General features: G+C 43.1%; 1 protein-coding gene across 2 annotated transcripts in view; it reads left to right on the forward strand.

Annotated features, from left to right (window-relative positions):
• pi4kab (phosphatidylinositol 4-kinase, catalytic, alpha b) overlaps positions 1-24,846 on the forward strand; it is a 173,243-nt gene that overhangs the window by 130,342 nt on the left and 18,055 nt on the right. For both annotated transcript variants that reach the window (XM_086012001.1, XM_086012002.1), the window contains 7 exons: positions 8,625-8,792; positions 10,495-10,548; positions 12,832-12,952; positions 14,776-14,905; positions 18,523-18,593; positions 18,826-18,898; positions 19,144-19,214. In XM_086012001.1, coding sequence (XP_085868127.1) covers positions 8,625-8,792; positions 10,495-10,548; positions 12,832-12,952; positions 14,776-14,905; positions 18,523-18,593; positions 18,826-18,898; positions 19,144-19,214 — 688 coding nt within the window. The remainder of the gene's footprint in view (positions 1-8,624; positions 8,793-10,494; positions 10,549-12,831; positions 12,953-14,775; positions 14,906-18,522; positions 18,594-18,825; positions 18,899-19,143; positions 19,215-24,846) is intronic.

Consider the following 24,846-nt stretch of genomic DNA (forward strand, 5'->3'; position numbering starts at 1 on the left):
GTCTTTCCAGATGGATAGATTAAGATGGGTGGAACGGCCATTCTCCACCAATATGATTTTGTGCCAAAGGTAAAAAAACGAAAGTATTCTTTCCAGAGAGGAAAACAATTAGAATGTCCCCCTCAATATCTAGTAGAAAACAGCAAACAAAATACAGGAAACTTTGTGTTATCCGGAGGCTAACTGTCCGGAATGCTCGAGCCACCGGCAAAAATCAGGTGACGTTTTCGTTAGGTTTTTTTTTCTCGTTGCTTTTTTCCTCAACAGTCAAGGTCTGCTGAAGCTGTTGATAAGCTACAGAGACGCTTGGACTGTTTAGAAGCTGTTGCTAAGCAACAGGGTTAGTTGACAGATACGGAAGCTCGTATCTTTCAACATGAGCGCTGGAGTGTCCGGCAGTTTTGAGGGAATGGCAACAGCTCGGTGCCGGATAGCACAAAGTTTCCTGTATTATAGTGCAAAGCTATTTGGTACAGATGTGCTCATAATGGCAAATGGGGAGAAAAAATTGATCCAACAATGCATCCGTTTAACAACAGAAAATGCTGGAAAAACTCAGCAGGCCAGGCAACATCCGTGGAGAGAAAATAGAGTCAACGTTTCAGGTCGAAACCCTTCGTCAGGACTGAAAAAACACAGGAAATGAAACCGATTAAAAGGCCAGTTTGGGGGCTGGGAAATGGGGGTGAAAGAACAAAAGAGAAGTGAAGAGACATTAAGAGGTATTCAAAACCAGACGAGATGGTGATCGGACTAGTAAAGAGACAAAAGACGGCTCTAGATTAGGTGTGAAATGCGCTGGCAGAATGAGAGACAGCTGCCGTGTGGGAGAGAAAAAAAGGGGGAAATGCATCTGTTTACACAGTTTCACTTCTGGATATCTGAGGTGAGGGTAAGATAATTAGTGAGGCATAGTCTTCGTTCTGTAATCTTTGCTTTGCCATTTAGAAAGTTCCTTTTTTGCTGACTTGCCTGGAACTCAAGGAAACTTGGAACTCGCTGTGGCTTCTTTGGCAGCGCCTCCCAAACCCGCAACCTCTACTGCCAAGAAGGACAAGGGCAGCAGGTGCATGGAAACACCATCATCTGCAAGTTCCCCTCCAAGTCACACACCATCCTGACCTGGAAATATATCGCCGATCCTTCATCGGCGCTGCATCAAAATTCTTGAACTCCCTCCCTACCAGCACTGTGGGAGTACCTTCACCACATGGACTGCAGTGGTTCAAGAAGGTGGCTCACCACCACTTTCTCAAGAACAGTTAGGGATGGGCAATAAATGCTGGCCTTGCCAGCGACTCCCACATCCCAGGAACGAATTTTTAAAAAGACCTGTCGATAATAAACTCTATATTATCCACTTAACATTCTGGGAGTTATTAATGAAAGAATACGCATTTATTTATAATGGGGTAAGTGGCAGATTTATGACACACCGTAAAAAGACTGCAGTGAATTAGAGATGCGGTTTCCGCTAAGTATGGGCGGTTCAAAGTGCCCTGAGCCAAACTACTGTTTGCAAAGTTAACCCCTTGCATAGACTTTGATTTGCAATATATTCACTCTTTTGCACGTGATCAGTGTTTTCGCAATTGTGTAGTACTGAACAGATATTCCGGGGAGGAAAAACAACAACTTGTATTTATATAGCGCCTTTAACATAGTAAAACGTCCCAAGACAAAACAAGTTAAACATTACTCATCTGTTAGGACTTGTGCTCTGTTTATTTTGTGTACTTGTTTGATTCTGGGAGGCTTTCAAAATGTTGGAATGGTGATGAAGGCAATAGTGGTAAATGGTGAGAAAGGGCTTTTCTTTTGGTCCAATTTTCTCCCTCCTCTCCTAACAGTTGCTGGTAGTCCTGTGGTATCTCACCCAAGTGGCGATTGTTCAGATAGGAATCTAAATGAGTGTTGGCCAGCTATTTGATCTTGCCCTGCCCAGTGTGCATGCCGCACTTTCTGGAAGAAGTAATTTACTAGCCATCAAGACGGAGAGTCCTGGCTGATGTTTATTTTCTTCTCCCAACTCGAGCATTTTCAATGATACATCATAGCAATATAACCCCATTTCATCACCTACCTAATGTATCGAAGGATTCACTATCTATTTGGATGAAAGGGCGTAAGCAATCCCTCCATCAGCCTTCCCTTCCCTCTGATCGGTCCAGTGATTCAGCTCATCTCTCAGATATTTTCCTCGCCTCCAATCCTACCTCTTGTGCTGTGTGTCTTCTCGCTGGTGGCCACTTCTAACACATAACCTCGTTTCTGCCTTTTAGGTAATGCTCTGTAACAAATCACACCCTGTCAATCAACCCAGCTTGTTTCACACCAATAATCACTTCATTGATCAGAAGCATTTCAGGCTTCATACTATTCCCCTTCCTCTTGAAGAGTTTTGAGAGGAAATTAATTGCATCGTCCCTTACTATTCCAGCACCTCAGAACTCTGGAATTCCTCGCCTTCCTCCATTCTTTCTGTTTCCTTTTCTTGCAACCTTCAGGGTTTTACAATCCACGCTTGGTGTCGCCTAATTACTACATTTGCATTTATCTAGCCACTTCTTTCATTATTTTCGGTCTTGGTGGTATACCGCACTGTGGACGTGGCCCTTCACATTGCATCTCCATTTATTTTTAAAAGCATGTAGACTCTAGCCATAACAAGCTGATCGAGGGATTGTATAATAAATCTTTAGATTCAATGGGGATGTAGGAACAGAGAGACCTGGGGGTGTATGTACATAAATCTTTAGAGAGCAGGACAAGTTGAGAAGGCTGTTTTAAAAGCATGCAGGATCCTGGGCTTTATTAATAGAGGAATAGAATATAAAAGTAAAGAAGTTATGCTAAACCTTTCTAAAGCACTGGCTAGGCCTCAGCTGGAGTATTGTGTTCATTCCTGGGCACCGCACTTTAGGAAGGATGTCCAGGCCTTAGAGAGGGTGCAGAGGAGGTTTATTAGAATGGTACCAGGGATGAGGGACTTCAATTATGTGGAGAGACTGGAGAAGCTGGGGTTGTTCTTCTCGGAACAGAGAAGGTTAAGAGGAGATTTGATTGAGGTGTTCAAAATCATGAAGGGTTTTGATTGTATAAATAAGGAGAAACCGTTTCCAGTGGCAGGAGGGTCAGTAACCAGAGGACACAGATTTAAGATGATTGGCAAAAGAACCAGAGGCGACATGAAGAAACATTATTTTTACACAGCAAGTTGTGGTGATCTCGAATGTACTGCCTGAAAGTAACATTCAAAAGAGAATTGGATAAATACTTGAAGGGAAAAAACTTACAGCACTTTGGGGAAAGGGCGGGGGAGTCGGATTAGCTCTACCAAAGAGCCGGCACAGGCACGATGGGCCGAATGGCCACCTTCTGTGCTCTATCATTCTATGTATCTAAATAAGTCATGGAAAACATGTACGATAGTGCGGCTTGTTTACTCCTCGCTCATTACCACTGTCCTGACATTCACAATAATGTCAGATCATTGAGCACCATCATTAGAATTTTCAACGTCATTTATTACTATTTTTGCTGCAAATAAAGGAGTTTGTTTGCATAGACTCCTTTAGGTCTTTTCAGCCCCTGGGATACAAGGGTCCCTGCGGTGGAATAGCTGAACTTCTCTTCCATTAAGACCACATTAACCTGATTGCACCTGCAGGAATTCATACGACAGGAGTGAGGTGAATAAGAACGTAACCATCTTCTCTGTTATTAAACCTTTTGTGTATCTTAAAAGTCAGAACCTTATGCTAATACAGCATCTGATTCAGATTTTTTTTAAATGCCTGCAAGGAGTGATTATTTTTAATAAGCATTTACTATATGACTCTTCAAAAGGGAATTGGCTGAATACTTGAAAGAGAAAAGAATTACAGGGATATGGGGAAAGAGTGGGGGAGTGGGACTAATGGGATTGCTCCACAAAAGAGCCAGCTCAGACTCGATGGGCTGAATGGCCTCCTTTTACTAGTGCTTTACAGATGGCACAAATCCTTCAAATTCTAATTTTTGGGCCAAAATCTGCTGAACACAAATTGCTGGGAACCCCATCACCAAGTGGCATTTAGTCGACTGGTCTCACTGCATACTACGCAGTCTCACCAGCAGAGAACACTTAGCAGCACTTGCAAGCCCTACTGCTCAATCTCTAGTAACTTTGTAAAGTTGGTTAAAATAAAGTTACCTTATGCTGGGGATGTTCAAACCGTGACCCATGAGCTACATGCAATCCTAAGCTCTGGAAATCTGGCCCTTGGCAACTTGGTTACATTTGCACTTTATGGGTCTCCTGGCCAATATTTATCCCTCAACCAACAGCTAAAAAAACAGATGATCTGGCCATTTATCTCATTGCTGTTTGTGGGCCTTTGCTGTGTGCAAATTGGCTTTTGCATTTCCTATATTGCAACAGTGACTACACTTCAAAAAGTACTTCATTGGCTGTAAAGAGCTTTGGACATTCTGAGGTCCTGAACGGCGCTATATCAATGCAAGTCATTCTTTTTATTTCTTATTCACTAGATTGTCCTGTTTGAGTTTTGTGGGCCTGGAGACTTGGAGTTCTTAGCACTTTACTTCATTGGTGCATCAATCCTAAATCAGAACACTAACATCTGCTAGGATCAGCAACTTGAGATGTACTTAAATTAATGGGATCATGGATTTAAACTTCATACGTGGTTCCCCCAAAGCTCCATGGATCACACCAATGCAACAAAGACAAGAAATCTAGGACACCCTTGCCTTGGGCAAAGTGTACAACTACTAGCATGAGTAATCTCCATCAGACATCTGAACAATTAGGGAGATTGGCCATCAAAATAAGCTAGAGATGCCGTAGGGATGTTCAACCCATCTTAATATCAGCATGTGTGGAACTAATGTAATAAAGATTATACGCCTAGCGGGGGTGGCTCAATCTCCGTCTTGTTATCCTTCACCTGCAGAACTGTCATCCAAATGATCTTAGAGATATATATAGTCAGTGCTGGTTCTGGAAAGCTTTGGAGCAGAGGAAATGAAGAGGAGATTTAATAGGAGTTTTTAAAAGTATGAAGGGTTTTGAGGGAGTGAATAAGGAAAGGTTTTTTTCTCTGGTTGGAGAGTGACGAAAATGACGGGAAGGAGAAGGCCAACTGGTCCATCAAGCCTGCCCTGAGTTAGTAACGCAATTTAAAATGGTCACTAAAAAAAAAAGTGAAGAGAGGGGTTAGGAGAAATTTCTTGATGCAATTTGTTGAAGCATGGAATGTTTTGCCACAGGGAGCGGTTGTAGAGGCAAAATTGGACAAACATTTGAAGCAAAGGAAGATGCAGGATATGGGGAGAGAGCGGGTCAGGGGGATTAGTTATATACAATTGACCTTCTACTGTGCTGTAAATCTTTACGGTAAAGTTAAAACTATTAACCATTGGGTGAAAGTACTGAAGGGAATAGCTGATGGTTGGCATTGGGCCATAATTTGCTGTCAAAGTAACGGTGAGGCTAATGGCGCTCGCCGTTATTTCTGGGTAAATGGTGCAGCAACTTCAGGCAGAGGGCAGATGCGCGGTTAAACGCCAATATCGAAAAGTTGCTGCTCGAGTTGCGGCGCTTCGCCATTAGCTTCGCGAAATCAGCATCTCACCGTCTCCCTCGCCATTGACGGGCATTGAGTGGGGTGAAGTTGCTGTATTTGCGCGGTAGATGCAAACTAAACTTGCCACAGAAAGTAGAGTCTTTTCCATTCCAGTCTAAGTACCCTTTCAACAAAGTGATAAGTGTTAATTACTGTCAGTCAACCTTCCTGGCACCGAAAATGAACTAGTACATGGTAAATGGCTGTTTTTCAGACTGGAGGATGGTAGACAGTGGTGTTCCCCAAGGGTCAGTGCTGGGGCCACTGCTTTTTTTGATCTATATAAATGATCTGGATATTGGAATACAAAGTAGAATTTCTAAATTTGCCGATGACACCAAACTTGGGGGTGTGGCAAACAGTGATGATGATACCAATCGACTGATACAGGACATAGAAAGGCTAGCAGAATGGGCAGACAAGTGGCAGATGGAATTTAATACAGAGAAGTGTGAGGTGATGCATTTTGTGAGAAGGAACAGGGAGAGGCAATATTCACTTAATGGTACAGTTTTAAAGAGTGTGCAGGGACAGAGGGACCTGGGAGTTGACGTGCATAGGTCCCTGAAGGTGGCAGGACATATTGAGAGAGTGGTTAGCAAAGCATATGGGATCTTGGGCTTCATAAGTAGAGGCATTGAGTACAAAAGTAGAGAAGTTATGCTGAACCTTTATAAAGAGCTGGTTAGGCCACAACTGGAGTATTGCGTCCAGTTCTGGTCACCACACTTTAGGAAGGATGTGAAGGCCCTTGAGAGGGTGCAGAGGAGATATACCAGAATGGTTCCAGGGATGGGGGATCTTAGCTACAAGGACAGGTTGGAGAAGCTGGATTTGTTTTCATTAGAGCAAAGGAGATTGAGGGGTGATTTGATAGAGGTGTACAAGATTATGACGAGTTTGGATAGGCAGACGGGGAAAGGCTGTTCCTACTAGTTGATGGTACAAGGACTAGAGGATACAGATTTAAGGTTTTGGGCAAGAGGTACGGGGGGATGTGAGGAAAAACTTTTTTACGTGGCGAGGACCTGGAACTCGCTGCCGACGGAAGTGGGGGAAGCGGAGACACTCAATGTTTTCAGGGGGAGACTGGATAGGCACTTGAGGGAAATAAACTTGCAGGGCTACTGGGATAGAGCGGGGGAATGGGACTGACTGGATTGCTCTACAGAGAGCCAGCATGGACTCGATGGGCCGAATGACCACCTCCTGTGCCGCTATGACTCTAGTGCAAGTGTGGAGTCTCATTCCTTCAGGTTTTAATTATTGGGGATTTTTTAAATGTAAAACTTTTAATTTTTATTTTTTTTAACAACCTTTTTGTCTCTTTTCTCTCTCTTTTTCTCTCTCCCTCTTAATCCAAACGATCTTTCCCTTCCTTTATTTCTCTCCCTACTTGATTTGACATTGAATTCACCCTCTCTAACTTACACTTCCTTCTCGGTCCTTGCGCCGTTAATTTCACAATCCTTCAATCTGGTTGGTTGTAGAGATACCCTGTTGCTTGCCCTGTTCTCTCAGGGTCCCAGATGCCCTGCTTTTTCCCTCGCTGCGCCGTTATCGGCTCGCACTTTCAGCAACTTTCCACGCAAAAAAATGTAAAAACCTAACAGTGCAAGGCCGAGTCTAACTAACGGCAGATACCGTTAGAAGCCGTGTTACAGCAAATTATGGCCCAATGTGTGGAACCCAGGACGGGAGGTCACATGGCGTACTTGTTAAAATGTTCTAGAAGGAGGTGTCCCTGTCATTTTCCCCTGTTAACCCTCCCCAATTAGTAGTGTGGACTATATTCATAACCTTCCAATGAAGCTCAACATAAGCTCGAGGAACAGCGCCTCATCTTTCGATTAGGCACTTTACAGCCTTCTGGACTCGAAATCGAGTTCAACAATTTCAGACCACAACCGTTGTTCCTATTTTTTCACATGGCAGCTGTTGATGATTCTGCCATTCCCTTTTACACCTCTTCCAGACTCATCTTTTGTTTCTTTACTTGTCCCATTACCATCTCCTTTTGCTTTGTACTATCATACGTTTTGTCATTTAATCTCTTCTGTCTTACACCCTATCACAGACCTTCCCTTTGTTCTTTCCTCCCCTCCCCTCTTTCCCTGCCCCTGCACTTGCTTAAAACCTGTTACATCTCCAACTTTTTCCAGTTCTGACAAAAGGTCATCGACCTGAAACGTTAACTCTGTTTCTCTCTCCACAGATGCTGTCTGACCTGCTGAGTATTTCCAGCATTTTCTGTTTTTATTTCAGATTTCCAGCACCTGCAGAATTTTACTTTTATATTAGCTTACATTTCTATTGGGCTCCTCACCTACAGACGTATCAAAGTACCTTACAGGGTGATACAAATTAGACCCCAAGCGGGAGGCAAAAGCAGAAAAATATTAAGTTGTTGAGGTGCAGGTGAAGCCCAGTCAAAGAGAGGTTATTAGGTGTTTGAAAGGTGGTAAGATGGTGGAAAATGAGGGCAGGGAAGAGTAGCCATTGATGGCAGAGTGGGAAACAAGGTGTTAACCAGTATTGGAGAAGCAGCGTGTGCTTGTGGGAACATACGGCTAGAGGAGGTGGCACAACCACACAGACTGCAGCGGTTCAAGAAGGTGGCTCACCACCACCTTCTCAAGGGCAACTAGGGATGGGCAATAAATGCTGGCCTTGCCAGCGACGCCCACATTCCATAAACGAATTTTGAAAAAATAGAATGGGTGAGGCCGTGGAAGGATGTGAAAGCCAGCACAAGGATCAAGGTGGAAGGCTAGTGGATATCTGTAGATACTGTTTTGTACTGCATGCAAGTATTTTTTTTTGGAAACTGTCTTGACTGAAGAATTTGCATAAATAATGCGACTGTTAAACCTGTGACTTTATCCCAATGATGAACCGATCAAAAGGTTAGTTTTTTGTAGAGTTATTGATATCCAGACTTTGTTTCCTATTTGTGAGTTTAAACTTTTTTTTCCCCGCTGTTTGTTTTTGCAGTATTTGGTTACTTGGCACACAATTGATGCTGATGCCCCAGAGCTGAGCCATATTTTGTGCTGGGCACCTACAGATCCGCCAACTGCCCTCTCTTACTTTTCAAGTTTATATCCGCCACACCCGCTGACCGCACAGTACGCTGTAAAAGTGCTACGTTCATTTCCTCCGGTAAGGAGCAATATAATCGGGGGGTGAAATACTTAAATAAACTAATCGCTCTGTAACTTGCAGTACCCATAATACATTAAAAGTCTTGCAGGTCATGCGCACTTCCAGTAAGTATCACACTTGCATGTTCCACTTCCAGCACGTATCACACTCGCGTCCTATAACACTTTTTTCCTTGTCACACTTTCCATGTCACACTTAGTTGATAACCTTCCGCTTGCTATAAAACGGTGTGTTCTCCACCTCACCTTGCACAACCCCATGGGAGATAAGCTTGTCATGTTTTAGGCAATTGGCATTGTCCTATTAATAGAGATTTGTTGCTATTTTATGAATGAAATTTGTTTTTTTTAATGAATGAGCCAATCAGCAAATGTGACATTTTGAAGTGTGATGGGCGCAAGTGAAATACAAGTGTTTTAATTATATAGATTGCATCTTAAGAACATAAGAAATACGAGCAGGAATTGGCCATTCAGCCCCTTGAGCCTGCTTCACCATTCAATGAGATCATGGCTGATCTTCTACCTCATCTCCACTTTCCTGCCTGATCCCCATATCCCTTGATTCCCTTAATATTCAAAAATCTATCGATCTCTGTCTTGAATATACTCAATGACTGAGGCTCCACAGCCCTTTGGGGTAGAGAATTCCAAAGATTCACCACCCTCTGAGTGAAGAAATTTCGCCTTGTCTCAGTCCTAAATGGCCGACCCCTTATTCTGAGACTGTGACCCCTGATTCTAGACTCCCCAGCCAGGAGAAACATCCTCCCTGTATCTACCCTGTCAAGCCCTGTAAGAATTTTGTATGTTTCAATGAGATCACCTCTCATTCTTCTAAACTCCAGAGAATATAGGCCTAGTCTACTCAATCTCTCCTCATAGGACAATCTCCCCATCCCAGGAATCAGTCTGGTGAACCTTTGATGCACTCCCTCTATGGCAAGTATATCCTTCCTTAGGTAAGGAGCCCAAAACTGTACACAATACTCCAGGTGTGGTCTCACCAGGGTCCTGTATAATTGCAGTAAGATGTCTTTACTCTTATACTCAAATCCACTTGTAATAAAGACCAACATACCATTTGCTTTCCTCATTGCTTGCTGTACCTACATGTTAACTTTCAGTGATTCGTGTACAAGGACACCCAGGTCCCTCTGAACACCAACATTCCCCAACCTCTCACCATTTAAAAAATACTCTGCTTTTCTATTTGAGGGGGGATTTTTTTTTTTAATTACAGGAAACTTTGTTATATCCAGCACCGACTGGACCGAGCTGTTGCCGATCTATCAAAACTGCCGGACATACAAAGTTAATGTTGAAGCATACGGAGGTTTTCATCTCCGTATCTGACAACAAACACTGTTGCTTAGCAACAGCTTCAAACAGTCGGCCCGTACCTTGGAAGCATCTCTGTAGCTTAGCAACAGCTTCAGAGAGACTTTCCAGAGCCCGACTGTTGAAAACAAAGCCACGAGAAGAAAAACAAAGCCACGAGAAGAAAAAAAACCTAACAAAACAGCTCCTGATTTCTGCCGGTAGATCGAGGTTTCCGGACATACAACCTCCGGATAAACCAAAGTCTCCTGTATTAGAAGATATTAAAGTTTTATTTGAAGAGATTAAACAAAACCGTATCTCTGCCAGCCATTTGTTTTGACTGACCTAACCACTGGCCCATATTTTTTCCCAAACAGGATGCAATTCTGTTCTATATTCCACAAATTGTTCAAGCCCTCAGATACGACAAGGTGAGGAATACGTTCACTTGATTTGGTTAAAGACAAACGGGGAAGGATTTTGCCAGTTCACACTGGTGTTTGGTTTGCTACACATTGAGCTGAAAGGTTCAGAAATTCATGGAAAATGCCCCATATCTCTCTTTAAAAGAGTGACTTTTCTGTCCTATTGTTAAGACGTTGGGGTTTGCGGGTTTCAGAACTTGCTTCTGACACAATAAAGTTGGATTTAATGAGTTTACTTCCAAATAATTTGTTGTGAGCTGGATACTGTCCTGAAGCTGGTTTTCCACTGCTGCTATATAGTGTCCGTGTTACGGGAATATCAGGGAAACCTGTCAAATATTGACTCCATAGCCACAGTGGGCAGTCTGTGTGGAGTCCTCCTATTGATGCAAGAGGATCTCCATATTTAGCTTGTGCCAGATTATTGATTATATTGTGCACTACAGATTTCAACTTTCCCTTTGAGATGCACCCTACTGGGATGGGCCATGTATTTCCATACGGATAGATTTGTAGTCTGTGGGTTTTACTGAAACCCAAACTGGCGAACAAATACGTGAACCAAAGTTGTATAGCAAGCATTATATTCCTTTCTAATCTCGCCTCCTTCGTACATTGGTTTTGCAGACAGCTTCCCCCAAAAAGAAAGATAAACAAACCTGCATTTACATGATGCCTTATTGTGTCTCTCAGAAATGTCCCAAAGTACTTCACTTACAATAAATTACTTTGAATTGCAGTCACTGTTTAAAATGTAAAAAGGATAGTTGTTTTGTGTTCAGCAAGATCCCACAAACCGCAATCGAATGAAATTTGTGTATTGTAAAATAGAAGATTGGTATCGCCTGACGTGATTCGGATTCAGACTGCCATGCATTGGTTTGATACACCTTATATTGGCTACCTGCTACTTAAAGCCTTAGAAGTTTATAGCACACAAGGAAGCCGTGCTAGAGCAGTCCAAAACTAATGCCTCTGACCTGCCGTCTCTCCATCGGCCTGCATCTTTACCTTTTAAATGTTTATCTGCTTTACCCTTAAAAGATGCAATGGTTGGTGCCTCAACCACCCCCTGTAGCAAAATATGCTACGCTCCAACAACTCTCCTCACTCCCATACTGACTGTTTTAAATTGATGACTCCTTGTCACCCCAACCAGAATAAAGTCTCTCCCTGCTCACTCTTCTCAAAACCCTCTATAATTTTAAAAAACCTCCATTAAATCTCCTCTTCGCCTTTCCTGCTCTAGTTAAAATAATTCCAGTACCTCATGTCTCCCCTTGTAACTTCAGTTTCCCATATCACAGAATCACAGAAACACCACAGTGCAGATAGAGGCCATTTCGGCCTATCGAGCCTGCACCGACACATATCCCACCCTATCCCCGTAACCCCACGTATTTAATCCCCCTAACACTAAGGGTCAATTTATCATAGCCAATCAACCTAACCCGCACATCTTTGGACTGTGGGAGGAAACCGGAGCACCCGGAGAAAACCCACGCAAACACGGGGCGAATGTGCAAACTCCACACAGACAGTCACCCGAGGCCGGATTCGAACCCGGGTCCCTGGCGCTGTGAGGCAACAGTGCTAACCACTATGCCACCGTGCTGCCCTTTCTTGGCATTATCTTGGTGGATCGACAATGTATGATCTCTGTGGCTTTAATGTCCTTTCTATAATGGGGCACTTAGCTGCAGCTTTACATCAGCTGCCTCACCTGGCTAGATGTATAGTCAGGCGAGACGAGACGGCCTCCTGTTAACTGGAAATTATTACTGTAAGCAACTCCGGCTAAGCACAGTGAACTGCCTAAGCTGCCTTTCCTCCTCCCCTCAAATATTTAGTACTTTCATCTGGTACTTGAAAAATTATTAAATTGAGCTGCCCACCAACCCCGCCCCCCCTCCCAAATCCTGGGCAGACTTGCCACAGAACATGCGTTCTCGTTTGTGCTTGCTGTAGAAATTGGCCTGCGGGGGGTCCTGTAGAATTCTAGGAGCCATGCCAGGTGTGGGAGGGAATTCTAGCTGCAGGGTTAGTTTTCAAAATGCAGGCAGGAGTTAATCACATCCATAATATCGTCATAAAGCACTGTTCCATCAAACAATTTTTTTTAATGAACATTGCTCTTCAGTTTTATATATATAAAATTATCATATCTGCTACAAGTATTTTTTTCTACCATTATACCAGTCGGCAGAACTATGAATAGCACTTTTTATCCCTATACTGTTTCATTTTGATTTTTTTTAGCTCTATTAACTGTTTTACAATATTTTCTAGATGGGATATGTAAGAGAGTACATCTTGTGCGCAGCTGCCAAGTCACAGCTATTGGGTCACCAGTTTATTTGGAACATGAAAACCAATATATTCACTGATGAAGAAGGCAGTCATAAGGACCGTAAGTATTTAGGCTGTCGAGCTGTATAAAGGACGACGGTTGTTTTATTCGTTGCCCTGTTCCTTACCCGAGTGTGACATTGACATTCTTCGCTTCCTTTTAATTGTGCTTGGTTTATTTTTTTCCAAAGAAAATAATTCTGGGGATGGTTTGGGCGTCGCTAGCCAGGCCAGCATTTATCGGCCATGCCTAGTTGCCCTTGTGGAGGTGGTGGTGAGCAACGGCCCCTGTAGGCTGCGCTTTGTTCTGCGCAGCCTGTTTCTTTTAATGCGCGGTCCTTTTAAATTTCTGTGCGTGCGCGGTATCTACAATGGAAAAGCCGGTGAGTGGCCGGCGCGGGACCTTTCAGATTACTGCGCGGCCGTGCGCGCACCTTAGGGGGAACATTGGGGTGGTGGGCCTTCTTGATTGAACCGCTGCAGTCCATGTGGAAGTCCCTGTTAAAGCCGAGACTACTGAACTGTGTAGTTGCTAAATGGCAAGTTTTTGTTTTCCTATACAGACTGAATGGGAGACTAGCAGGAACCTTTGAATAGCCATTGTGCATTGAAGGTTTCAAGTCCCCAGTGATGGTTAGTAAAACAGGCCCCTGGAGATAAAGGCCAGAGGAGGAGCAGCTAGTACCTCAGTGACATACTTCCTACCCTGTGATGTGTTGCTTATTCAAGTGCCCAAGCATATATGCAATGCCACCAATGTGCCCTTTAAGCCGTGCGGCCGCGCAGCGCTCTGGACTTCCGGCACAGCCAGCTCACCGGCTTTTTCAACCGGCTTTTCAATGGGGAAAAACCGCGCATGCGCGATATTTTGAATGGGCCGTGCAGTCTCTTAAAGGGACCACGAGCCCCCAAAAAATTAAATTGAGCATTGAATGCAACATCAGTCTAAAGCTGAGGTTCTGTCCCATCAATGGTGCAGATCCTGATCTATCCTTTTATAAATATTTGTTTTGAACTATCTATTATTTTAAGTCACTTTAATGCAGTTTGTTAATCTAGAACAGTAAAAACTTTGATGCTTTGCAGTCTTTAGTGTATATGTGCCTTTGCACCAATTAATATTTCAAATGCACTGCCATAGCCTGTTGGCCAGAAAAGACTGTATTCACTATCATGTAAAAGCACTGAGAAAATGGGTTCCTTGACTATTGTGAATATACGGAGCTGTTAAGCTTCAAGGGTATTACGTGAATTAATTAGGCCACCGACTTGATATCAGCATTGGGCACAAAGAAGCAAGGTAATGTGAAGTATTTCAATCTGCAAAAAATATACAGGTTGTTTTCAGCCGATCAATTAGCTGAATGGAAGGTGATATGGTGGCACAGTCTGTTGACGGACTAACTTGTTGTAGAATAGAATGATTGAATACAAAGTTTCGTGCAGGATTACCAGCATGGTAACTTTCCAGAGTCTCCCTTCGTACTGTCTGGGTGGAGCCACAAAACACTTTGCCTCTAAAAGCATTTGAAAATTAGAGGGCGAGTTCCCCACAGGCCACTCTCACAGCCTGGGGGCACATTGAAGAATGGTGTTTAACAGCGACCTGGGAAAAATGTTGGCTGCTTGTCCTTTTATGCCTGTGAATGGGTTTACGATGCCCAGCAGTTCTAAGAGAGGGGAGAGATCAAAAACAAAGAACAATGGGACTGGTTTTATGTTTTGTGAAGTGTACTTTACCTGCCTGTTACATAAATTACATAGTTTACAACCTGTGGTAAATCTGCTCCTGCTTCAGATTGGAACAAGCACTATTTGAATCCTGAATTGACAGATTTTTTAATTTAAAAACAATTGAATGTTTGCTGTGTGTTTTGTTGGCAGCTGATATTGGTGAATTACTGGAGCAATTGATAGAAGAGATCACTGGCTCACTGTCTGGCCCAGCTAAGGACTTCTACCAGCGAGAATACGACTTCTTCGACAAGATCATTAATGTTTCTGCTATCATCAAGTAAGATGGTGTCCTCTCAAAACCCCTCATAATTAGGGTTTGAAATTGGTGGTATGACTGTTGTATTACCCATGCCAGTCAACAGAGAGCACTTTAGTTCCACAAAGGATATTGGAATTTTTTTCATCCACATTTTACTTTGTGTCCCATCGGTCAAGAGAGGTGAGGATGCTTTAGGGTGCACTTACACTGCGCAATGAAACCGAAGAGACCAGCACACTCGAGTTCACTGTGCATGGATACCATGTTATTGCTGCAATAAGACTGTGGTAAAAGTGAAACACTTTTGTCTAAGACTTTGTACAGTATCGTTTTTAAAAACTCTGTCATGGGTTAAAAACCCGTCTCCCTCCAACCGCCCCCCCCCCCCCCCCCCCAAGAAAACCTATCTCTGCTTGATCTGACACATTTGTTAAAGAGTTTAGCCCGTTTGTCTGTGCTTGATGTACATGGGAAGGATCAAGCCATTTGATTCAAATATATGTTTAATTTTTTGAATATTCACAGACAATTACTGGAATCTCCTCGGTCCCAGTCACTTTAGCCAGAGAATTACCTGCAGTGACTTCTCTTCCCGCTCCTGCAACGTTAGCACTGGTGTCCCCCAAAGATCTGTCCTTGGCCCCCCCCTATTTTTCATCTACATGCTGCCCCTCGGCGACCTCATCCGAAAACACAGCATCGGTTTCCACATATACGCTGACCACACCCAGCTCTACCTCACCACTAGTTCTCTCGGCCCCTTCACTGTCTCTAAATTGTCACACTGCTTGTCCAACATCCAGTACTGGATGAGCAGAAATCTCCAACTAAATATTGGGAAGACTGAAGCCATTGTCTTTGGTCCCTGCCACAAACTCCATTCCCTAGCCACTGACTCCATCCCTCTCCCTGCCAACTGTTTGAAGCTGAGCCAGACTGTTCACAAACTTGGTGTCATAATTGACCCCGAGATGAGCTTCCGACCACATATCCTCTCCATCACAAAGACTGCTTATTTTCACCTCTGTACCATTTCCCGACTTCACCCCTGACTCAGCTCAGCTGCTTCTGAAGCGCTCATCCATGCTTTTGTTACCTCTAGAATTGACTATTCCAACGCAGTCTTGGACATCCTCCATAAACTTTAGGTCATCCAAAATTTTACTGCCTGTGTCCTAACTCGCACCAAGTCCCGTTCACCCATCAGCCCTGTGCTCACTGACCTACATTGGCTCCCGGTCCGACACCGCCTCAATTTTAGAATTCTCAACTTTGTTTTCAAATCCCTCCATGGCCTCGCCCCTCCCTATCTCTGTAACCTCCTCCAACCCCAAAACCCTCCGAGATCTCTGCGCTCCTCCAATTCGGGCCTCTTGCACATCCCCAATTTAAATCGCTCCACCATTGGCGGCCGTGGCCTCAGCTGCCTAGGCCTTAAACACTGGAATTTCCTCCCTAAACACCTCTACCTCTCTTTCCTCCTTTAAGACGCTCCTTAAAACCTACCTCTTCGACCAAGTTTTTGGTCACCTGTCCTATTATCTCCTTATGTGACTCGGTGTCAAATTTTGCTTGATAACGCTCCTGTGATGCGCCTTGGGATGTTTTACTACAGTAAAGGCACTACAGGAAACTTTGGTTTATCCGGAGGTTGCATGTCCGGAAACCTCGATCTACCGGCAGAAATCAGGAGCCGTTTTGTTAGGTTTTTTTTCTTCTCGTGGCTTTGTTTTCAACAGTCGGGCTCTGGAAAGTCTCTCTGAAGCTGTTGCTAAGCTACAGAGACGCTTCCAAGGTACGGGCCGACTGTTTACAAGCTGTTGCTAAGCAACAGTGTTTGTTGTCAGATACGGAGATGAAAGCCTCCGTATGCTTCAACATTAACTTTGTATGTCCGGCAGTTTTGATAGATCAGCAACAGCTCGGTCCCGTCGGTGCCGGATATAACAAAGTTTCCTGTATATAAATACAAGTTGTTGTTGTTGTTGGCTTCTAGGGACAACTCTTCTCTATCAGTCAAATTTCCCCGTTTTCCTAACACAGAATAAATACAGCCTAGTTCAGTGTGACGTCATATTAAATAATGCTAAATAACAACAGAAAATGCTGGGGAAAAACTCAGCAGGCCAGGCAACATCCATGGAGAGAGAAACAGAGTTAACGTTTCAGGTCGAAGACCCTTTGTCAGAACTGAGAAAAAAGCAGGAAATGAAACGGATGAAAAAGGCCAGTTTGGGGGCTGGGAAATGGGGGGAGGGGATGAAAGAACAAAGGGGAAGGTCTGTGAGAGGTGAAGAGATAGTCAAGGCGAGACGAGATGGTAATGGGACAGGTTAAGAAACAAAGGATGGCTCTAGATGAAGTGTGAAATACACTGGCAGAATGAGAGACAGCTGCCATGTGGGAGAGAGAAACAAAAAAGGAAAAGGCACAAACCAAAAGTGTGGATAAAAAATATATTTAAAAAAAAATGCTAGTTGTGATTAGCCAAGATATTCTAACTGAGAAATATTTGTGACCTTGAAACGAATAGGAAGTAGTTTTTTCATTGTATGATTTTCACTGTATGTTGCTGTCAGCTGCTGGAAAAATTCAATCTCGTTACAATTTGAGTTTTTGTACAATAAAGTGGCGACACCACCTGTAGTTTTTTTTTAACGCTTTATTATGTAGCAGTAAAATCCACGAAAATGAAAGGAAATGACGAACTTGAGTTTATTGCTAAATGTATTATAGGTTTGTAAAATTGTTTTGAAACAAGAAAATAAAAATGGGAGGGGGGAAGGAGATCTGAAATTCGAGTCTATCTGGCAAGTTTTACTGAAGCAGGGTATTCCGTGCACCTTGTTTACTTAAAACAAATCCCGATTGCCTCATTATGATTAGCTTGGCCTCATTACAGGAGTCGCTTTTGCTGTTTTTAAATGCGTCCTTGTGTACATTTTTAATTGGAAGTTACTGCATTAACTCTTTATTTCACCAATTATATTTAACTTGTCAGCACATTCCGTCAGCCTTTCTCTCAGAATTAAAGTTCATCTCTCGTATACCTGCATTGAGGAAGTGGGAAAAACTGCCTAAAGTTCCACTGGTCCACTCTGCTTCGTATTGACGCTGCAGATACGGTTGTGAAATCGGGACCCAGAGTCCAACCTGACATCAGAGGAAAAGGAGCGAAAGTCCCTGGAAGAGGTGCTCTCGCTCCACTTCCGAGTCGGTTTTAGCCTTGACGCCTGATTTACACTGAGGTTGTGCAGGAGTGCGAAGCTGAAGGGTCTTTGCGCTGACACTGAACTTGCAATGCGAATGCACCGCCGGGTGTTTCATTGATGCAACTTGAGCAGTGGCAGAGCACCAGCTTCAAAGGAGAGTTTTCCTAGAAAATGTCGACAAGCGCGGAGCCTGCCTGAACAGAGCCGGAAATGTCTCTTCAAAATTACACGCGTGGTGTTCCAGTTCTTAACATGTTATACTATTGACTGTGCGTTGCAGAAAGCGTAGATCAATGAAAATCTAATTACAGATAGATGGTATTTACCAGGTTCCATCAGAAAGTGCAGTTAACTTTTCTCTGAAAGAGCAGCAGAAACACTGAGAAGGCTGACTCTTACACTGATTGTCCCTTACCTCTTTAGGCCATATCCTAAAGGAGAAGAGAGGAAGAAAGCTTGTCTGAAGGCCTTATCTGAGGTTAAAGTCCAGCCTGGTAAGGGAAAATGCTCCTTTTTCATGTTATTTCCAGCATCCCAAATGGCAGTGTGTTATCAGTTCTCATTTTGTAAATGTGTCCCTATCTTTAATAATGGACTGCTGCAATTTTGGGATTCTTCACTCCAGAAGACGCCATTGTGTTCTTAATTTATTTCTCCTATTAAAATAAAGGTACAATAATTAACGGATGACCATCATAGCATTGCCCTGGTTTCTTTTGGTTTCAGGCTGTTACCTTCCCAGTAATCCAGAAGCTATTGTCTTGGACATTGACTACAAGTCAGGAACTCCCATGCAAAGGTGAATTTGATTTGTCTTTTAGAACTCCAGTCAGCCACCCCTTTTAAGCATTTATTGCAGTAGGTGACTCTTTTTATGTCGAACAATTAATGCTTTTTGAAATGTCTTAATTGAACTACATTTTAATTACAAATAAAGTGGGGGGTGGAAAGTCTGCAGTGTAACTTTTGTTAGTTAAAATATCCTATTCTATGCTGTGTAAATCCTTTCTATAAACGTGTATGTGTTTGCTTCTTGTTGCACAGTGCTGCAAAAGCTCCCTACTTGGCAAAGTTTCAAGTCAAACGATGTGGAGTATCTGAGCTGGAAAGGGAAGGTCAGTAAAACCATTTGTACTCTGGGCATTGCACGTGTCACTCATTGTAAAATCTGCTAACAATAAAGATTTCTTGTTGGTATCTAATCAACTCCAGTTACTAAGTCCAGATAATCGTGAGATATAACGGGCAGGGTCAGTAGAAAAAAGAAAGACTTGCATTTCTATAGTCACCTTTCACAACCTCAAGACGTCCCAAAGCGCCTTACAGCCAATGAAGTACTTTTGAAGTGTAGTCACTGTTGTAATGTAGGAAACGCGGCAACCAACTGCACACAGCAAGCTCCCACAAAACAGCAGTGTGCTAATGACCTGCGATCTGTTTTTGTTTTGTTGATTGAGGGATAAATCTTGGTCAGGACACCGGGGAGAACTCCCCTGCTCTTGTTCGAAATAGTGCCAGGGGATATTTTATGTCCACCTGAGAGAGCAGACGGGGCCTCGGTTTAACGTCTTATTTTGAAAGACGGCACCTCCGACAGTGCAGCGCTCCCTCAGGACAGCACTGGGGAGTGTCAGCCTCGATTTTTGTGCTCAAGTCTCTGGAGTAGGACTTGAACCCGCAACCGTTTGACTCAGAGGTGAGAGTGCTACCCACTGAGCTACTGGCTGACACAATATTATAGAGAAACAATATTGTATTTTCTTTGTCGTTGATAGCTTGGAAATGGTTTTCATAGACTGATACTACAACAACAACTTGTATTTATATAGCGCTTTTAATATAGTAAAAGGTCACAGGAGTGTTATAACACAAAATTTGACACTGAGCCACATAAGAACATAAGAAATAGGAGCAACAGTTGGCCATTTGGCCCTTCGAGCCTGCTCCTCCATGCAATAAGATCATGGCTGATCTTCTACCTCATCTCCACTTTCCTGCACTATCCTCATATCCCTTGAATCCCTTAATATCCAAAAATCTATCAATCTCTGTCTTGAATATACTCAACGACTGAGCCTCCACAGCCCTCTGGGGGCAGAGAATTCCAAAGATTCACCGCCCTCTGAGTGAAGAAATTTCTCCCCACCTCTGTCCTAAATGGCCAACCCCTTATTCTGAGACTGTGACCCCATGTTCTAGACTCCCCAGCCAGGGGAAACATCCTCCCTGCATCTACCCTGTCGAGCCCTGTAAGAATTTTGTATGTTTCAATGAGATCACCTCTCATTCTTCTAAACTGCAGAGAATATAGGCCTAGTCTACTCAATCTCTCCTCATAGGACAATCCCCCCATCCCAGGAACCAGTCTGGTGAACCTTTGTTGCACTTCCTCTATGGCAAGTATATCCTTCCTTAGGTAAGGAGACCAAAACTGTACACAATACTCCAGGTGTGGTCGCTCCAGGGCCCTATATAATTGCAGTAAGACGTCTTTACTCTTGTACTCAAATCCTCTTGTAATAAAGGCCAACATACCATTTGCTTTCCTAATTGCTTGCTGTACTTGCATGTTAACTTTCAGTGATTCGTGTACAAGGACACCCAGTTCCCTCTGAACACCAATATTTCCCAATCTCTCGCCATTTAAAAAATACTCTGCTTTTCTATTTTTCCTACCACATTTCTCCACATTATAATCCATTTGCCATGTTCTTGCCCACTCACTTAGCCTGTCTATATCCCCTTGAAGCCTCCTTGCATCCTCCTCACAACTTACATTCCCACCTAGCTTTGTATTATCAGCAAACTTGGATATATTACATTTGGTCCCCTCATCCAAACATTGATGTAGATTGTGAATAGCTGAGGCCCAAGCACTGATCCTTGTGGTACCCCACTAGTTACAGCCTGCCAACTTGAAAATGACCCGTTTATTCCTACTCTGTTTTCTGTCCGTTAACCAATCCTCAATCCATGCTAGTATATTACCCCCAATCCCATGAGCCCTAATTTTGTTTAATAACCTCTTGTGTGGCACCTTATCGAATGCCTTCTGAAAATCCAAATACACCACATCCACTGGTTCCCCCTCATCTATTCTGCTACTTACAACCTCAAAAAACTCTACAGATTCGTCAAACACGATTTCCCTTTCATAAATCTGTGTTGACTCTGCCCAATCCTATTATTATTTTCTAAGTGCCCTGTTACCACGTCCTTAATAATAGATTCTAGCATTTTCTCTACTACTGATGTCAGGCTAACTGGTCTGTAGTTCCCCATTTTCTCTCTCCCTCCTTTCTTAAATAGTCGGGTTACATTTGCTACCTTCCAATCTGCGGGGACCGTTCGAGAATCTATGGAATTTCGGAAAATGTCAATGAATGCATCCACTATCTCTATAGCCACCTCTTTCAAAACCCTGGGATGTAGGACATCAGGTCCAGGGGATTTATCGGCTTTCAGTCCCATTAATTTCCCCAGTATTTTTATTTTTTTTACTCATACTAATTTCTTTCATATCTCATTCTCGCTAGACCCTTGGTTCTCCACTATTTCCGGGAAGTTTTTTGCGTCTTCCGTGAAGACAGACACGAAGTAGTTGTTTAATTTCTCTGCCATTTCCTTATTCCCCATTATAATTTCTCCTGTCTCAGCCTGTAAGGGACCCACATTTACTTTCGCTAATCTTTTCCTTTTTACATACCTATAGAAGCTTTTACAGTCTGTTTTTATGTCTCTTGCTAGTTTACTCTCATATTCTATTTTCCCTTTCTTTATCAATTTCTTGGTCCTCCTTTGCTGAATTCTAAAATCCTCCCAATCCTCAGGCTTACTATTTTTGGCAACATTATAAGCCTCTTCCTTTGATCTAATACTATCTTTAACTTCTCTTGTTAGCCACGGGATTTTTTTGCCTTAAAGGAATGTATATTTGTTGTAAATTATGTATTAATTCTTTAAATGCTAGTCATTGCTTCTCTAGCATCATACCTTTTAATGTAGTTTCCCAATCTACCTTAGCCAACTCGCCCCTCATATCTACGTAGTTTGCTTTGTTTAGATTTAAGACCCTGGTTTCGGATTTAACTAAATCACTTTCAAACTCAATATAAAATTCTATCATGTTATTAAGGCCCTTTACTACAAGGTTATTGATTAACCCTTTCTCATTGCAAAATAGTCTGTTCCCTAGTTGGTTCCTCAACATACTGATCTAGAAAACTATCTTGCATACATTCCATGAATTCGTCCTCCATACTATTACTGCAAATTTGGTTTGCCCAGTCTATATGTAGATTAAAATCTCCCATGATTACTGTATTACCCTTGTTACATGCACCTCTAATTTCCTGATTTATGCTCTGCCCTACATTACATAAGGAGATATTAGGGCAATTGTCCAAAAGCTTGGTCAAAGAGGTAGGTTTCTGCCTGTGGATGAGAAATAGGATGGGGGGCAAGGATAGATCCTTGGGGGATACCAGAAGTAACGATGCGGGAGTGGGAAGAGACACCATTGCAGGTGATTCTCTGGCTACGATTAAATAGATAAGAATGGAACCAGGCGAGGGCAGTCCCACCCAACTGGACGACGGTGGAGAGGCGTTGGAGATGGATGGAGTGGTCAACCGTGTCAAAGGCTGCAGACAGGTCGAGAAGGACTAGGAGGGATAGTTTACCTTTGTCACAGTCACAAAGGATGTCATTTGTGACTTTGATAAGAGCCGATTCGGTACTGTGGGAGGGGCGGAAACCTGAAATACAGCACAGAAGGAGGCCATTCGGCCCATCGTGGCTTTGCTGGCTCTTTGAAAGAGCTATCCAGTTTTGTTTATATCTGCAGAATTCTTCTCTATAAACCTTTTAAAGCCAGTCACTTACACGTACCATTTGAAATCTTCGTACAATTGCAACGGATGCAATTTTTAAAAATAACAATCGGCACATTGAAAATAGGCGTCAGCCCCACCCAAACCAATAAACTCCTAACAACACCTGCCGTATCACTGAACATTCCTGGCTGCAGTAATGAAGAGTGAAAAGTAAATTTCAGATGTATTTGCCAATTATTTACAGTGCTCCATTGTTGCCTTGGTATGTAAACCCATCTCTCAATCCACTTGGGACTGTGCATTTCCCCAAGAGATGGAATACAGGAAACTTTGTGATATCCGGCAGCGACGGGACCGGCGTGTTGCCGATCTATCAAAACTGCCGGACATACAAAGTTAATGTTGAAGCATACGGAAGTTTTCATCTCCGTATCTGACAACAAACACTGTTGCTTAGCAACAGCTTCTAAAGAGTCGGCTGCAGCTGCAAGCGTCTCTAGCTGAAGCTGTTGCTATAGCTACAGACCTTGCAGGGCCTGACTGGGGGAAAAAAAAAGAACGAGAACTAAAACAACTTATAGAAAACGGCTCCTGATTTTTGCCATTAGATCGAGTATTCCGGACATACAACCTCCGGATAAACCAAAGTTTCCTGTAGTTGCGTGCAAATCACTCAGGACACTCTTACCCACCGTTCTTCGGAAGCACCTCCCAAACCCGCAACCTCTACCAGCTAGAAGGACAAGGGCAACAGGCGCATGGGAACACCACCACCTCCAAGTTCCCCTCCAAGTCACACACCATCCTGACTTGGAAAATATATCGGCCGTTCCTTCATCGTCGCTGGGTCAAAATCCTGGAACTCCCTCCCTAACAGCACTGTGGGAGCACCTTCACCACACGGACTGCAGCGGTTCAAGAAGGCGGCTCACCACCACCTTCTCGAGGGCAATTAGGGACGGGCAATAAATGCTGGCAGAGCCAGTGACGCCCACATCCCGGAACAAATAATTAATAAATAAATGCTGGCATCTCGTGAACAAATAAAAAATTTTAATTTTTTTTGTTGAAAATCCAGTAGCTAATTTCAAGAGTGTCATTTCCTCAGCTGGGTTGCTGCACCTAACGTGGAGGAATCTGAGAGTGGGATAACAACACCAGCTATTCCCCCAGTTTTTTTTTTAAAACAATGAGTTGCATTTTCATAGTATTTCCTGTTTCACATAAATGTCTCAAAACACTTGATTTGTAATGAACTGCTTTGAAGTTTAGTGATTGTAAACAAGGCAGCCGTTTTGAGCTCCCTCGGATGACAAGTTGATTGGCTGGATTGCCTGCTTTTGATGCCGTTGGTTGAGGGAGAATTGCTGGCTAGGACACCAGGAGAATTCCTTGCAATTCTTTGAATGAAATCTGAAACAGGATAATGCTAGGGTTCAAGATACGATCTGAAAGACAGTGGCTCTGACATTGAGCCTTCACTCAGTACTGCATTGCCATGTTAACTTATTATCTGCTCAGATCATCAAATTGTGTTGCTTTTGTTTGTTGTGCAGGGAACAGAAAATGTGTTTTCAGTAGATTTTTTTTTAAAGAAAAATCTAATTGCAAATGCAGATATTTCTCATTTTAATTGCCCCTGATATTAGGTTGATGTTAAAAAGCAGTGAAGGTTACGGTTAAGTGGACCCTACCAGCAACGATTTAAGTTTGAACTTTACAGTACTGATAAAATTGAACATTTTCTAGCTTGGACGATGCTTCAGATTACAAAATATTATAACCTGAGGGATTGGTGTGTTTCAATACAAGCTTACAGTCACCGAGTCACACCCCTTAGTTTCTCCTGCTATGTCAGAGTCATACCGGCACAGAAGAGGCCATTCGGCCCATCGAGTCCGTGCCGGCTCTC

This window comes from Somniosus microcephalus, chromosome 19 (assembly GCF_052327205.1).
Source record: "Somniosus microcephalus isolate GS21.2 chromosome 19, FLI_Smic_1.0, whole genome shotgun sequence".
Lineage (NCBI taxonomy): Eukaryota > Metazoa > Chordata > Chondrichthyes > Squaliformes > Somniosidae > Somniosus > Somniosus microcephalus.